This window comes from Petaurus breviceps, unplaced genomic scaffold, assembly GCF_028583685.1.
Source record: "Petaurus breviceps papuanus isolate PSGF00001 unplaced genomic scaffold, PetGlider_PUasm1.0 218, whole genome shotgun sequence".
In the NCBI taxonomy this organism is placed as follows: domain Eukaryota; kingdom Metazoa; phylum Chordata; class Mammalia; order Diprotodontia; family Petauridae; genus Petaurus; species Petaurus breviceps.
Window position 1 is genome coordinate 4,298,777 of NW_027185872.1, and position 17,416 is coordinate 4,316,192.

The following is a 17,416-nucleotide window of genomic DNA, read 5'->3' on the forward strand; positions in this document are numbered from 1 at the left end:
TGTTGATCATGACTCCAGATGATGGTGATTTGATAAGGAATAATTTAGTACTTAACAGCCTTTTACATGCACCAACTCCATGTGGGAAGGTAAAGCAAATTGTAGGAAATGAATGTGCTGTTCTCCCTCATAGTCCTGCTCACAAGCTGGACAAGTGCCTGTTGTCAGCTGCTGCTTAGGCCTGCTGGAAGGAGAGGGGGCAGAGGGCTGGCCAGGACCCCTGGGGTCACAGGCCCAGAGCCGCCGGATGCTGGGAGGGAACTAGGGGGTCAACCTGCCCTCCTTCCAATGCGGCCAAGTGGGCACAGAGTCAGGTGGAGAAGTGGAGCTAGGCTTGGAATTCATAAGATCAGAGGAATGGAGCATTTGGGATTTAAGGGGCCTCTATTTAGAGTCCTTCTTTCTCTAAACGAGGAAACCGAGGCCTTAAGAGGTTAGAGGACCCAGGAAACCCAATGTCAGAGTCTTTGTTTCTACCCCCCTCCTCATCCACCCCAGGAAACTGAGGCTAAAGACAGTAGAGGGCTAGAGCTAGACTGGCCTTTGAGGGCCAAGTAGGGAATTCAGCTCATTACGCACTCAAGGAAACAGACTCAGAAAGACCCTCATGTCCTAGACGGAGAAGGAGATGAAAGCTCAGAGACTAATCCTCTCCTACCTTGGAAGACATGGCAGCCAAGGGTGAGAGGCAGATTGGAACGCATGCCTTCTTCCAGTCCAGCTGTTCTCTCTCTCCCCTCTCCTCCCTCCCTTCTCTTCTTTCTCTTTCCCCTTTCTTTCTTCTCTCTCCTCTCTCCCCTTCTCTTCCCTCTTCTTCCTCCTCTCCCCCTTCTCTATTCTCCATTCTTCTCTTTCTCTATTGTGCCATGTTTCCTATAAGTATCCAAGATCACATTGGTAAACCATAATGATGACAAAACTACAACTAAGGCTGATGTAACTGATGCTTTAAGGTTTTCAAAATGTTCTCCATACATCAGTTATATGGACAGCGATGGGGCTGAGCTTTGCACCTAAGTCCTGTCCATCCACTATTCGCACCCTACCCTCACCCCCTGGCCTCAGCCCAGGCTGTACATGCAGTGCCTTTCCCAGGGCCATCTCCTACTGAAGACTAAGTACCAGAAAGAACTCCAATGTGACAATGAAATGTTTGGGTTCATTGTTGACTGTAAAGCTCCCCCCTCCCCCTGCCCAAATAAGTTTAAAAATTCTCATTCTAGAGAATTGGTACCAGGGAAGAGAGAGAGTCCAACTGGAAACATTAAAATTGTACTGTGTGTCATATATATATATATATATATACATACATACATATATATGCATGTATGTATATCTCTATATATGTACATAGACTAATTTGCGTTCCTGATTTGATTAATGACGCTAAGTGGCCGTTCAGGGGAATGATTGTCAGACTGGACACACCAGTGGCATAGGTGTGTGAAACAGTGGACCCTTCTGGGCCTCTGCCCATTCTCTGGAGATGTTAGGAGTCCCGCAGCCTCCCACTACACGGCTGTGCCTGGAGGAAGTGCTCGATCAATGTTTGCTCTCATTTCTGTTTAGGAGAAGGAAGTCTAGCATGTTTAGACTCCAGAGTGCATGTGGAAGAGCCTGCCCCAGGCTAATCCTCCAGCAGAGGGTCAGGAAGAATGTTTCCTAGCCCTGGCACCTCCTGGCTGTTGTACAAGCAGGACCCTACATCTCTGTCCTCTGGCCGTTCTCTCTGGCTATGCCCGGACCTGGAACGTGCTCTCTCCACTCTGACCACCGAGCTCCCCAGCTTCCTTCAGGTTCCAGCTAACACCCCCCCTCCAGGAAGCCTTACCAAGACCCTCTTCATCCCAGTGCCTGCCCCCTTCAGTCACTTCCTATTCATCCAGTTTATTACTCACTTTATTTCTAATTGTTTCTTGTTTTCCCAATCTGACTTTAAGCTCCTTGAGGCCAAGGTCTGTGTTCTTCTTTTTGCATCCTCAGTGACTGGCACAGTAGGCATTTAATTAATAAATCCAAATTGGTTAACTGATTGTGACGATTTTCTCTGGGTACCCTGGGGCATCCCAAGGAGCCTGGGGCTGGCCGTGCCCACACTTTCCAGCATCTGTTCCATATGTCCATCCTTCCTGTGGATGCTGTTCATTGGTCTACCACTAACTTAAAGAGAATCCTGATATTTTATTCAATTAGTGCCTTAAAATGTTTAACTTGTGCTTATACTTGGGTAAAAATGGTGCCCTTAGGGCCATATTGGAAATTTAACAGAGCCTGAGAACTTCTTAATGAACTTGTCCATAAATTAGATTTCATCTAGCAGACTCATAATGGAACTTGCTTCTTCTTTGCTGACGTAAGGGGATTCCTAGTGCATTGTAGTCATCCTGGATAAATGCTTCGTTTTCTTTGAAAGGAGGTTGATGCCCACAGCGGGTCCCTACAGAGTGACAGTGTGTATGGTGTCTTGAAGGTGGGCTTGCTCAGGAGAGAGTGGGCTGCACTTGAAGTAGAAACTCCCGGGTTCTAATCCTGCTTCAGGCACTGACCAGCTGTGGGTCCCTGGGCAAGGAATGGCGCCTTCCAGAGGTTCCTCATTTGGAAATGACGATGACTCTGGCCCTCCTCTTCCCAAGGATGGGCAAGCCCCAGTGGGCCAGTGTCTGGAAAGCAGTTTGCACCCTTTGAATGCTGAGATGCATCAGGTATTACTGAGAAATGCTCTGAGACTTCAGAATAAACTGGCAATTTTATATCTACCGGAGACAAGTTTCGATATGTTCAACTTTGATCCTATTTAAGAAATTAATTACTCACTTATACTTAAAATTGTAATGTCTTAAATGAACTGTCATATTGTCAACCACAAGCTACTTGTGACATTTTCTAGGAGGGTTTTTCTTCCTGGAAAGTAAGTGGAGTGTCCAGCTTGTAACACTGTTTACTGTGGGGATGCCAGCACCTCTGGGAGGGCGGCTGCCTTCTCAGGAGCGAGGAGATAGGACCCAGCCATCATTCACTTGAGCGAGAAAAGTGGTGATAGATTAGACTAGATTGAAGAGGGTTCATTTCTTCCGTTAACTTCCAAAGAAATCTCTCCCTCCCCTCCCTCCCTCCTTCTCTCCCTTGCTTTCTCCCTCCCTTTCTCTCTCCCTTTCTCTCCCTCTATTCATTCTTCCACCCTCCTCTTACTTCCCCTGTCCTTCTCTCTTTCCTTTCCCTCCCTCTCTTTACCCCTTCCTCCTTCTCTCTCTCTGTCTCTCTGTCTCTCTGTGTGTCTTTCTTTCTTTCCTTTCCCTCCCTCTCTTTCCCCCTCCCTCCTTCTCTCTGTCTGTCTCTGTGTCTTTCTCTCATTCCTTTCCCTCCCTCTCTTTCCCCCTCCTTCTCTCTTTCTCTGTCTCTCTCTGACTCTCTCTGTCTCTCTCTGTCTCTGCCTCTCTATCCTTTCCCTCCCTCCTCTCTTTCTCTGTCCATCTGTCTCTCTTTCTCTCTGTCTTTCTCTGTCTCTCTCTCTTTGTGTCTGTCTCTATCTCCCTGTCTCTCTCTGTCTCAGCCTGTCTTGCTGTCTTTCTCTCCCTCCTGTCTGTCTCCATTTTCTTCTATCTGCCCAAGCATCAGCTTTCCCATGTGGATGACACCTTGCCCAAGTGGAGGGATGCACTGAGGGGTGTGGTTTTGAGCCCAGCTTAACCACATTTGCCTTCTGTCTCTGTCTGTTTGCTCTTTCCCCCCAGTGGCTTTTCACGGCCTCCCCTTGAAGATCAAGAAGGAGCCGCACAGCCCGTGTTCGGAGCTGGGCTCGGCCTGCAGCCACGAGCAGCCCTTTAAATTCAGCTATGGAGAGAAGTGCCTCTACAATGTCAGGTAAGGGGCGCGGCCAGCCAGGCTGGGGACAGAGGGCTGAGCCACCGCCACGGGCAGCCCAGAAACTGCGGGTGCAAGGGCATGCATGGAGCAGAGCACTTGTTCCCCTCCTTGGGACCTCCAGGCCAGTCCTTCTAGGCACAGCTGGAAGCTGTCATATTTACACACACACACACACACACACACACACACACACACACACACTCACATATACACTCACACACACTCACTCTCACATATACACACACACTCACACACTCTAACATATACACTCACACACACTCTCACACATACACTCACATACACACACACTCTAACATATACACTCATGCACACACACACTCACACACACACTCACATATACACTCACACATATTGACACACTCTCACATATACACTCACACTCTAACATATTCACTCACACACACACTCTCACACATACACTCACACACACTCACATGCACACACACACACACACACTCACACACGTAAATGCATATGCACACACATATACCCCCTTTGTAAGATAATGTTAAATGATCTCCAGCCCACATTATCCCCTGCCCACAATACCCTTCCAAGCCCTCAGTAGAATGTGATCCATGGACCTAGTAGAGATATTTCATTTGTTTTTTGTGAAGTTTTGTTCTTGGTGCCAGGGTGGAGGGATTGGGGCCTCAAAGAAAGGCCCCCTGCTGTCTCTTTAGTGGGCCCTTAGCATCAGGAAGACTGACTTTTCTCCCTCCAGTAGAAGCATGTCCTTTCTTGATGCAGAGAAACCAAGACTCTCTCTCATGTGTTCCCCACTAGTGCCTATGATCAGAAGCCACAAGTGGGAATGAGGCCCTCCAACCCCCCAACGCCGTCCAGCACTCCTGTGTCTCCCCTGCATCATGCTTCCCCGAATGCAGCCCACACCCCGAAGCCCGATCGGGCCTTCCCTGCTCATCTCCCGCCATCCCAACCCATCCAGGACAACAGCTACCCAATGGACCACAGGTAACAGTGGCCTGAAGGCTTCATGCACAGAAGTTCTCGGCATTCATAGCCCTGTTTGGTGGCTCAGGGATGGTGGGAGGTGGTGGGAGACAGAGAAGGGGAGGGCCTCATCAGCAGGCTCCCCCTAAGCTTTCCTAATTCTGCATGCTAGCCAAGGACATGGCTTGTTGGCCATGGGCAGGGGAGTGTGTCTTCAGAAATGACCTCGCTGTACCATAGTCACAAGGCTCTTGGGAAGGAATTACTTCCAATTCTAGTCAAAATTAACTTTATTTTTTTCTTTTCTTTTTTTTTTTCAAGTAAGAAATATTTTTAAAATGGGTTTTTCTCTGCTCTAAAATTGAATGATTCCATCTATCGTTTGCATTGCCTTGTTAAACTGTTTAATGTGTGTCTACACTTCTCTTCATCTGTGCCTGGGGGTGTACATGCAGTCCTAGGTCTCTGTCTGCATCTAAGCACATTACAGGGCTGAGATTATGTCCTGTGAACACTGCATCCATCCACCTCTCAGCTTAGGGGAAGGACTGAGGGTCAGAGCAGTTAATGACAAGTTCACATAGCTCATAAATAAAGGCAGAATTGGAATACAGGGCTCCCTTCCACACAGAAATCCGTCTCCCACCTCTAGGCCTCTGCCTCTTTGCTGCCCCGACTTCCTTTAAGACTCAGTTCAGACTCCTTGTTCTCCAGGAAAGCTTTCCTGATGTGCCCTTGCCCCGTCCAGTGTTCATACCAGCCCCTCTGCGATCACCTCTGGTCTCCTCTATGTAGGACTTGTCCACAGGAAGTTGCTGGACTGCTGTCTCTGTCCTTGGAATGTAAGGGGACCCTTAGCCCAGGGCCTGGCTCATAATTAGCCCTTAATTAGGGTTTGCTCATTGCTTGCTTGCTTCCTTCCTCCAAGCCCAGCCTCAGTGCCATTCATTAACATGATTAAGCTCTCCCAATGAGCCCAACACCGTGCGGGGGATACAGATACATAAGAACCAGCAGTCTTGCCCTGGAGAAGCTTTTGCTCTCGGCAGTAGATCATGGCAGAGAATGGTGATACAGGAATGAACGGTGGCCCTCTGGTCTCTGCTGTCCATCTTGTCTCTTGGTGGTCACTGTTTATTTCTTCCCCCAGTGGGGACAGCAGGCCCAGGACAGCTTGGCCAGAATGTCCAGTCAGCGCAGTCCCCTGAGCAGCTCCTCTGAGTGGGGCGTGATGACTGTTGGGCAGGCTCCCTGCTGCCCGCCCAGGCCGGCCCATCCTAGGAGAGGGGCTGGCTTGGTTAGACAGACCAGCCTCTGGGAGTCTGGGAGCCCGGGATTCGGTCCTGCTCCAGAGACTGGGAGGTGCCCTGGACTTGGCCAGATGCCCTGGATTCAAGTCTCGGCACTTCTGTGTGTCTGCTGAATGACTCCAGGCAAGTTACTTCACCTCTGCCTGCCTCGGTTTCCTTATCTGGAAAACTGGGACAATGATAACACCTGTGTCTTAGGGTCGTTGCGAGGACCAGATGTAAAGTCAGCCATTGCCAGCATCGCCATCATCTTGATTGACTCTGGATGGTTCTGCCTCTGCAGGCTCCTTAGAGGGCCCACATCTCTGCCTCCTGGGGAGGCTCAGATCCTGGGTCAGGCAGGAAGCGTGGGATTGGAATTCGTGGCCACGGCGCCCGTTTCCAGGGCCTTCATCCTTGTCTTCCCCCGTATCCATCTCTAATTGGGGCATTGCGATAATTACATCACCTGCCCTGGAGTCTGCTCCAAGCCACAAAGTGGTATGGAAAGATGGGCTCTGAGTGTCCCCACCGCGGGAGAGCCTCCTGGTCACACGGTTTGCCGAGCAGGCTCGAGGCCCGTCAGCGACGGCCTCTTCGCCAAGCTCATTTTAGTATCTCTACTTGAAATTGAGTATTTGAGACTGGGAACAGCCGGCCCGGAACCACCAGGGTAGGTGCGGGTCCTTTCCCTTGGCCCCCTCCCTGCGTGTGGAGGCCGGCACCAGCTGCCAATCTCTGAGGCCGGATGTCTGCTTGGAGGGCTCTCGGGAGAGCCAGGGCAGAAAGCACAACCTCTTGCTTGTAAGTGGCAAAGATGGTCTGGAAGCAGCCCCTCTTTGAGGAGCTGTGTCCCCAAGCAGGCCCCCCACCTGACTTTGGGCATGCTCAGTGGTCTGCCAGCCAGCACTCTGCCTCCTTTACTTGGGCGAGCACCCTGGCTCATTTCCCTAGCCCTGTGGTGCCTCCCAGAGCTGGAGACCTGCCTGGCCTGCTTTGGACTCCTCAAGCTGGTACAAGGGTCCATGGAGCCTGTGCTTTCCTTCCATAGTTAGTCTTGGTCAGGGAGCTCGAGGGCCTGTGGCCTCTTCTGCTCTCATTTGTTTCTCTGGAGAAAGCAGCCCTGACAGCCCAAACCTCCATCTCTACCAGAATGTGTGTGTTTCAGGTGGAGAAATGGAGAGCCCCATAGTACCAACATGAATCAGCTCTTCTTGCAAAACACCCGCAGCTCAGTTCTGTAGAAATCATTCCTCACAAGCAGGATGCCGCCCTCCCTCTGAACCTTCACTCCTGAATTGGGGCTTTTCTCTGACTAACTATTGCCGTTTTCTCATTCTCTCCTTGACAATTCTTTATGATTCCATCATCTATTGGGGCCCAGTGAAATAAAGGAGATCAGGGAAGCTCAAGATGTGTCACTGAACCCAGCTGTGGGGACATCATGGAAACCCTTAGGTCGTTTTGCTGGGTGTAGGTAGAATGCGAAGGCCTCTTCTGCCAGGGCACTCAGGGTGACAAGAAGGAGTTTCCTTTTATTTTTATAAGTTTATTTTCTGCTTTTTGGAGGGGGGAAGGCAGGGCATTTGGGGTTCAGTGACTTGCCAAAGGTCACACAGCTAGTAAGTGTTGTTTTTTGATTTTTTGCCTTTTTTTTTTTTTTGGAGGAGGAAATCATAGCAATTAAGTGACTTGCCCAAGGTCACAGGGCTAATAAGTGTTAAGTGTCTAAGGCCAGATTTGAACTCAGATCCTCCTGACTCCAGAGCTGGTGCTCTACTGTGCCACCTAGCCACCCCAAAGGAGTTCCCTTTTAAACACGGATTCTCTAACCTTACCCTTTCTTGCCTTTCCTCAGATTTCCATTTGACTCAGTGGGGTGGCCATGCTAGCTTCTGAAATAATAGTCACAGGTGTATTTTAGTAGAGGTTTATTTAATTTAAATTTCTTTCAAATGTGGGACCTTTTTTTTTCTTCTTACTGCTTGTTAATATTTCCAAACACTTGTGGGTTATTCTTAAAGCAGCACTTATTAAACACTTATTGAATTCCAGCCACTGTCATGGAATACAGATATACTGAATGGAGCTTTCCCTATGCATAAGAAACTTGCCTTCTTTTTTAAAAAATAATTTTTCCAAATCAATAAAAATATATTTTCTTTCCTTTTTGCCTTTACCCACCATTGGGAGGAAAACAAAACAAAATAAGAATAAAACCTTTGTAACAAATGTGAGTAAAGTCAAGCAAACAGATTCCTGCAGGGGCCATTTCCCACACAGAGCTGTTTCAGTGCTGAGCTCTCGGGCAGCAGGGTTTGGGTAACTCACTCCCTTCATCAGTGGTCTCTACAAGGCCATTTGTTTTTGCCCCAAGATCCTTCTTGATCTTTCCATTTCTTGTTGCTAGCGCTTTCAGTTCCACTCAGTGAACCTTTATTGAACACCTGCTAGGTGTGGGCCACTGTGTTAGGGGATTGAGATACAGACTGGCCCTGCCTTCCAGCAGCATTTTCTCTCTGCTGTGGGGCCCCAGTAAGTAAAGACACCAGAGAGGGGAAGAGATGGGGAAGGAGGCTGTCCTATCAGAGTGCCCTTGAATTGAGCCTGGGGATTCCAAGAAGCAGAGGAGAGGAGGGAAGGCATTCCCCGCATGGGACCCAACCTGCACCACAGGAGGCGAGAAGCTGGTGAAAGGCATCATTATTTTGAATTGGCTTTGTACAACTTTGTAATCCTTGACTTTCCTCCATTCCTGTTGATTCTCCCAGTTAAATGGAAGTGGCCCTAGGCACTTTTGTGTCCCCAGGCACCTTGTCTGACCCCTCGCAGGTGCTCACTCAAATGAATGGACTTGGGTTTGTCCATTGGTCAGTTTTCCTTGACTTGGCTCCCTCCTGCCTCTCCTTAGGTGAGAGGCACGATGCGTGTGGGATTGATCCCAGAACCACCCTGACCAAATGCACTCCTGAATCCAGTGCCCAGTGGTCTCAGTGTACTCTGCCTTTTGCCCTAGATTTCGACGCCAGCTTTCTGAGCCTTGTAATTCCTTTCCACCTTTGCCTACAATGCCGAGGGAAGGACGTCCAATGTACCAACGCCAGATGTCTGAGCCAAACATCCCCTTCCCGCCCCAAGGTTTTAAGCAAGAGTACCATGATCCGGTTTATGAACACACCACCCTGGTGGGCAGTGCAGCCAACCCCAACTTCCCCCCACCTCTGATGATTAAACAGGAACCTAGAGACTTTGCCTACGACTCAGGTAAGCCGCTCTTTTTACCTTGACAGCCCATGTGTGACCATCACTTGAATGACGGCCATTGCTCATGGCCTAGATTGAATTACTGCGTTTTTCCTATGTACATAGATAGTATATAAAATGTTCCTCCCAGCTTTGCACTTTATAGACCATGGGATTGTAGAATCACAAGGAACTTTCAAGATCAGCCAGTCTAATACTTTCTTTATACATTTGAACAAATTGAGGCCCAGAGATGTGTGACTTGCCCAGGGTCATAGAGGTAGCAGGATTCAAAGCCAGGTCCCTAGTGCCCAGTCTCTTGGTCTTTGCAGTGCCCCTCTCCTCTCTTACTTCAGGAGACCCATGGCTTTGCCACTGTGGTGTATTCTCTCCACCCATGCAGACTATGACCCTTGGACCCCTAGGTACAAAATGCCCCCCAAATCTCTCGATGGCTCGTTCTGATAATTGCCCTTCTGGAATATAGCTCAGCACCTTGTCTAATGAGAAACGCTCCGGGTTATCACTGGGTCCTCTTCTGGCTTAGTGTGGACACTCCCCTGGCACAGAACCTAGAGTCCCCTCTGGGACATGCTGAGGGTCAGAAGCCATCACTGAGTGTGTCCAGCTCCATACTAAAAGTGTGACCTTGAGTAAGTCCTATCCACTTTGAAAGCCTTACTTTGATCATATGTAAAGTGGAGACAAGGGGGGAAGAGTGACCCTACAGTGGGCTCCAAAGGGCAGCTTTTCTTGTTGTGCATGGTTGTTTTGGGTGCGTCTCCGATCTTGCCACTGAAATGGCTCAGTGTTGGGTGCAGCCCGGGGGGCTCTTGGGAGTGGCCTCCAAACCTTGCTTAGGACTCTTGTGGCTTCTCTGAGGAGTTAAGGTTGTGTTCTCTGTTGATGCTTGAAATGGTGTCTGGAAAGGAAAGTAAATAATGCTTATCAATGGCAAAAAAATACCAAACCTACCTTTAGAGATGATGAGGAAGCATGTCGATGAGAAAGCTTGTGTATGTGCACACAGTATATATGAATATACACACGCATACACATAGCTGTCACATGTATGTGTGTATGCAGTATATGTATGCATGAGTGTGGGGTGTGTGTGGGTCGCATCTTCGAGGCGTTGGCCCCAAAGTGTGCTGGTAGGTCTCCTGCCCAGTCCATACGGTTTTGCACATCATTTAATGAATGTTGCTTGGTTGAAGGGTTGTTGACTCTTCTGCCCTGGTCCAGCCTCTTGGAGTGTATTTGTTCCTAATCTCCCCTTCTTAGTGGCCTTCTCTTCCTTCAGCTCAGCTCAAATGTCCCTTCCTCCAGCAAGCCTTCATTCATCCCCTCTCATGGGCAGTGGTCTCCCTCCCCTCATAGGAGACACCTCATTTCATGGCCTCCCACAGAGGGAGCTGGCATTGTTTGGCTGGGCCCTGAATCTACCATGGTGTGTTACAGGACTCAGTAAGTACTTCAAAGTATCTGTTGAATTGCATTGAATTGGACAACATGAGATTCAGTGAAGAAGCCTCAGTTTCTTCCTCTGTAAGAGAAGAGACAAGACTTAGACTGGTGTGCCTCTGAAGGCACCTGGTCCCGTGCACCATGCCAGCTCTAGGTCAGCTTTTGTCTCCAAACTGACTGTACACCTTTGGGAAATCACTTAACCTTCTTGGGCCCCATCTCTGATATCAATCCAGCAGTCAATCACAAAATGTCTCTATACTTCTTATGTCCCAAGGAAGGTACTGGGGTTGTGAGGAGTACCCAAGAGTGAAAGAACCCCTGCCCACCATGGGATTATATTCTGATGGCGGGGCTTTATTTATACACATGCATGTATCAGAACGTATATGCAGCTCTCTGTCAAGTCATTAAACACAAGATAGTTTGAACTGAATAATATTAGCAATAATCCTACCTGTCTGTTGTCCTGCAAGGAGGGAGTCAGGATGATGAAAATCGTACCTGGAAAAGCAGAACAAAAATCACAACTTCCTTTATCCAGGATTATTTGATCCTTTTATTTGATTATTTGATTTGATTATTTGATAGGTTATATAATTAGGGGAGAGAGAGAGAGAGAGAGAGAGAGAGAGAGAGTAGGGGGAGAGAGAGACAGATAGACACACACACAGATAGAGAGCAGAAGCAATCCCTTGGATTTCTTTTATGGGAAAGAAAAATAAAATTGTATTAAGTTTTGCTTGTAGAATTTTTTTTTAAAGCAATCAGGGTTAAGTAACTTGCTCAAGGTTACACGGCCAGTTATTTCTGGGTGTGGTGCTGAGTCTGTCAGCTCAGACTTGATCCCCAGGTCATCCTGACACTGGAGCTGGTGCTCTTACTTGCTGAGCCACCTGGCCACCCCATTTGTAGAATTTCTAGAGGACTTTTCACTTTACTCTTTTCTTGAATACCTCCTACCTCTCTAGTTGCTAATGTCCCTATGGAATCATACCTTGTGGGTTAGACCTCAGTGGTCTCCTTATTTAACCAATATCCAAACAAAATTGGCCTCTACATATCAATGGTCATCTGACCTTTTCTTGTAGACATCCCAGGAGAGGGAACACCACTAGCCCTGGGAAGTCCTTCTGCTTTCTCATCGTTAGACTGATTGTTCCCATGAAGTCACTGGTCAGGACCAAAGAGAAAGAGTCCTCAAATGTTGGCCTTGATGAGGAAGGCCTGGCAGAGAACCATAGTTGTTCAGGGCTGAATGGGACCTTCTAGGGCATCTAACCCAGCTCTTCAATTTACCTTTGAAAGGGTTTGAAGCCAGAGCTGGGCAGACTCTTGCTGCCCACAGGTAGTAAGAGACACAGTCAGGATTCCAATCCAGCCCCTCCAACTTAAAACCCAGCACTCTCTCCCAGGCACCATGCTCCCTCAGGGAGAGAAGTGATCTGGGAGGATTGCCTCCTACTTGGTAAAGGCAAGAACTCAGCTTCGGTAGCCTGGTGATGGCAGAGCAGCTGGTAGTTTGTGCTCTAAGCCAGGCATCTTCACCTTTATGGTATCTGTGTCTGTGTGTGTGTGTGTGTGTGTGTGTCTCTGTGTGTGTGTGTGGTTTGTGGACCCTCTTAGTACTATGGTGAAGTCCTCAGAATCATGTTTTTAAATGAATTAAAATTAGATTTCAAAGGAAACCAATTATAGTAAAGTCTAATTATCAGAATAACAACAACAGTCGTGCCAGTAAAGCCAGTTCACTGACCCTGGTTTAGGAACCCCTGGTAATCTTTCCTCTGGATTATCTCTAGCATCTGAGGAGGGGCTGTGCCTATGCCCCTGGACACTCCTTCTGGCCCCTTGCAAGGATCATCACACAGATTCCCTTTAGCACCATAATAATCAAGTCATGTCTTTTGAAGGCAAACATTTTAAGTGTAGTGATGGTGCAGCCCGAGGTTATGAACAATTATTCTGTGGGTATCGAAGTGTACTTTACTGGCCACAGAAGGGCTGCATTTAAGTTCACACATCTGAATACACTGTAAAATGGCCGTCAACAACTGTGATCCACAGATAGTTTGTCTTGCTGCCATCTGTTCTCTAGAAATCATCATTTTTTTTTTCCATCCTGGCGGAGAGTACATTAAATACAGCCTTAGGAAGCCCCATGATTCCTGGTGTCACCTATGGATGCTGAGGAGATAGCATTGGGAAAACCTCATGCTGGGGGTTGCAGGGCCCTACCAGAAAGGCTCCATAAGCAATATGGAAAGAGCATCTTGTTGTGGTTTCCAGGCCCGCGAACATCATGGACACATAAGGGACTTGGGAAGAGGAAAAAGACAGAGCATAGTGGCACATGACCTTTCCTCTGCTTGGGAAGGCAGCAGGTGCCCCATGAGTTAAGCCTGGCTGCTAAAAGAATGTGGAATATTTAAGAGAGTGAGTAAAAGCCCCACATTAACGGCCAATGAACTTGGTCTCAATGGGAAAGGGAGAATCATGGTTTCCCAGTTACAGAAACTGAGTCAGCAAGCCAGCGAACATTTATTAGGCACCAACTATGTGCTTCACAGCACTGTGCTAGCTGTCGGAGACACTGAAGAAAGACAAAGGACAGCTCTTGTCCTCAGTGTGCTTACAGTCTAACATGGGAGATGCATCCAAACAGCCATGAATAGGATGGAGTCAGGGGAAACTGAGATCACCCCTTATGGGGGACACTAAGAGAAAGGGGCTGGGACAGGCTTCAGGCAGGCAGTGGGTTTTAGTGAGATGTGAAGGACGTCAGAGAAAGAGATGAGGGTTGTGTGAGGCTGGCGGTGTGTGTGAGGAGCCGCTTGGAGGCCGGTGTCCCTGGGTCACAGACAGCTATTCTGGGACAGATTCCTGTGCTCCTGGGGCCTCCCCCTCCCTGCCCCACTGCTCATTCTGTCTCCTTTGCTGCATCATCCTCTGTACGCACCACTTCCCCCAGGGGGTACAACAAGGCTCTGCCTTCTCTCCTGAAAGTTCTGTCCCAGTAACCGCCAGCTCCCATGGGTCTCAGCTCTTCCTCTTGTCCATTCCTTGACTCTCTCCTGAGTTCCCGTCCCATCATCAGACACCTGTTCAACATTTCCAACTGGGTGTCCCATGGGGATCTAAGACCTGACGTGTCCAAATCAGAATTTGGGATCTTTACCCCTCTTCTAAACTTCTCTATCTCTAACGAGGGCACCCCTGTCCTCCCTGTGCCCTGAGTGGGCCACCTCTACATCACCCAGACTCCTCCCTTTGCCGTCTGCTCTCTGTCCTGTCAGATGTATCGTCTGGGGTCTATCTCCTCCCTCCCCCAACATCTCCCATAGCTGGTCCTGTGTCTCACACAAGCACTCACGTGCCTAACCTTGCTTTCGGATCACTGTGTCAGCCTCCAACCTTGCCTCCCTGCCTCAGTGCCCGAGTCCACTTCCTTCTCCACTTAACTGTCAGAGGAATGTCCCCGAAGTATGCTCCACAAGGGCCCACAGCTCCCCACTGCCCCTAGGGTCAGATGCATGCATCCAGTGCCCTTATGACCTGGCTCTTTCCTGCCTTGCAAGGCTCTGTGTTCTGGGGCTTTCCCCACACAAAGGACTTTCTCTCCGGTCTTTGCCCCTTGCCTAGAATGCTCTGCCTCTCAGCCTGGCCTTCCCCTTCCATCCCTGCAGTACCTGCCCAAACATACCTGTCCTCATTCTGCAGAATTCCTGCCTTTTCCTGGGGCCACACAACTTCTCCCCCTTGTCCTTCCCTAGTTTGAGACTTTGGGGCCTTGGGCTCATTGGGGCAGCAAGAGGGAGCATAGGGTTCTATGTGAGGAGGGGAAGGGTCTAGCCACCTCCCTAGGAGATCCAGTCTAGAGTGGAGTAGTCATCAGAGCAGGGGCCCCAGGCAGATAGAAGGTAAAATGGGGAGAGGCAATGAGAGGAGAGGCAGGTGTTAGGAAAGCAGGTAGGAGGGGACTGATGGAAATTTTCCTTAGCCTTTTTGCCTAGCCTGAGGTCTCTTTGCATTAATCAGCTGAGCACAAGATGCTGTATTAGGTGCCAAGCATACAGTAGGGGCTTAGCAAAGGCGAGTTGATGGACTGAGTGATGAACATGAAAGAGCTTTGCAGACTTTGGAGCTGTAAAGACAAGTCCTGTCACTTGGAACACGAAGGGTGGGGGCCGGGACAAGATTTGTTTCCACCCTTCTGTGGAATAGCACAGGAGAGTGATTTATTTGTTTATAGACAATGAGTCAGACTAACAGGCAACTAAAATTGTCTCTGGAGTTTGCATAAATCTTTAGAAAACAAACCCTCACTCCATCCAGAAGCTTGAGGCCAGCTTCGATCAGGTAAATAATCATTGTCTAGTTGCTTTTGGCCATAGGCCACTGTTCCTGATCCCTTTTAGGGTTTTCTTGGCACCTTGGTTTGCCATTTCCTTCTCAGGTTTATTTTTCAAATAAGTAACTAAGGCAAGTAGGGTTAAGTGACTTTTCCAGGGTCACACCATTAACAGATGTCTGAGGTTGGAGTTGAACTCCGGTCTTCCTGACTCCAGACCCAGCTGTCTGCCCACTGTGGCCCCTAGCTGCCTGAGGTAAATCATCAGGCCAGGGAGTGACAGGTGATAAAGCTGGAAGGAGTCTGTGAGCCCAGCTGACTTGGTTTTCAGATCAGGAAACTGAGGCCCACAGTGCTGAGGCGGCTTTCCCAGATCACACAGGTTGTGAATGTCAGGCTTGAGGTTCAAGCCCAGGCTTCTGCTCTCCAGTCCAGCCCCTAGCTCACTCTGATGAGAATGTTCTGTCCCGTGGCATCTGGGCTCCTCTGGAAGTCTTGTCCTTGTTCCTTGGCTCCAAGAGAAGACGACCCCTCTCAGCAGCAATTGAGGGTTTATGATGAAAGTTGGAGATCGCATTGGCAAACTGCCACGGGTGCCAGCCAAGATGGGAGCTGGCACTGGGGAGGGATGGCAGAGGCAGCATCAGTCCAGGCTCAGTTGAGGTGCTCAGGCAGCTGCTTCCCTGTGGGCCTCCAGCTCATACTCCTTCTTCTCCTGTAGCATGGCGACGCTGCCCGAGGTTAGGGGGCATCCTTGGCCTCAGTAAGGAGTGCAGGCTCATCATCATGTCAGGTCTTTTTATGTGTGGTTATTATATTTTTTTAGCATTTTCCCTTGCTTTGTTTGGATGACAGCATTCATATTTTCATTTAAATACTTGGGGGAAGAAAGAATAAATGGTTTTCTGAATCATTGGGTCTAGTCCAGACTTACCTCTGGAAGAACTTCAGGCTAAGCTCTTTGAAGGCAGGCCTATATGACTTTGTCTTTGCAACCCTGGCACCTAGTGCACAGTAGGTACAGAGAGTGCTTCCCCATGGGACTTCCCCATGTCAAATGACTGAGAATGGAGACAGGACTCTGAGGCTTCACCGAGAGCTTTTTGTGGAAGATATTGTTTTTTATGCAGCAGAATTTCTAGTCTGGTAAGCCCTCTACCCTTCACCTGCCATTCCTGTACTGGGCTCCTCACATGGCCACAATCTCCACCTCATGCCTTCCCAAGCTGACGAAGTTCTGTGCAGTCTGTTGGCCCTTCAGTACAGGACTATGGATTTGGAGTTGGGAGGGGTCTTATAGGCCACATGGTCCAGCCCTTTCTTCTTAGAGATGAAGAAACTGAGTCAGGGGGAAGTTGAGTTCAAAGTCATATAGGCAGTAAATGGAAGATTTGAAATTAGAACCTGGTCCTCTGACATCCAGCTCAGTTCTTTCCAGTAAGGAAGGTGCTTCAGGGGCCTTCTTATTTTACAGGTGGGTAAACTGAGGCCTGGACTAGGGAGTGATTTGCCTAAGGTCACTCAGCCACCGAGTGGCAAAGGTAGGTGGGCACTGGTACTCTGGCCGACCTTCAGCTGACACAATAGATGGGAGCCAGGGACCAGAGAAGGTGCTGCCCCTTCTAATTTGGCAGCACCACAGTGAATACTCATGTAGCCTTGTCTCCCTCAGAGCAGCTGGCTGCCCTGTGGGTGCCCATAGAATTGGGCACCTCACTGCAGCAGTAGGTGGAGGAGGGAGGGAGGCAGGGCTAGGTGATTGACAGTGCCCTTCTCTTTCCCCTTCCCTGACCAAGGGGGAACACCTGTTTCTACTTGTTACCTGCCTGGCACTGCCAGCCAGAGCTCTCCAGAGGCTCTGAGCCCCTTCACATTGGACTTAGCACTCTTAGCTTCTGTCTAGTATAGAGTAAGCATTTCCTACACTGGTTGACTGACTGACTGACTGACCTCTTGGGCCTCCCTGGAGCCCTTACTCAGAGCATCCAGGCCCCTGGGTCACCAGTGCCATTCTGCTGTCACATCTGTGACATGTAGCCCTATCTGGGCTGCTGGGTGCTTCTAAGGGGTGAGTTTTTACCATGAATTCTTGTTGTAAATCTCCTTGGTTTTGGTGGCACCGCCCTTGACCAGGGTGAGGGAAGCCCAGGAGGTCTTTCATATCAGCAGGTTTCTCCTCCTTCCAATCCTGGATTCTTGTTGGAGAGGATGTTCTGAAACCTGTCCC

General features: G+C 49.1%; 1 protein-coding gene across 1 annotated transcript in view; it reads left to right on the top strand.

Moving 5' to 3' along the window:
- Nucleotides 1-17,416, top strand: part of ETV1 (ETS variant transcription factor 1) — a 91,456-nt gene that overhangs the window by 38,576 nt on the left and 35,464 nt on the right. The window contains exons 3-5 of the mRNA XM_069094440.1: nt 3,732-3,861; nt 4,672-4,860; nt 9,145-9,392. Of these exons, the coding sequence (XP_068950541.1) occupies nt 3,732-3,861; nt 4,672-4,860; nt 9,145-9,392 (567 nt within the window). The remainder of the gene's footprint in view (nt 1-3,731; nt 3,862-4,671; nt 4,861-9,144; nt 9,393-17,416) is intronic.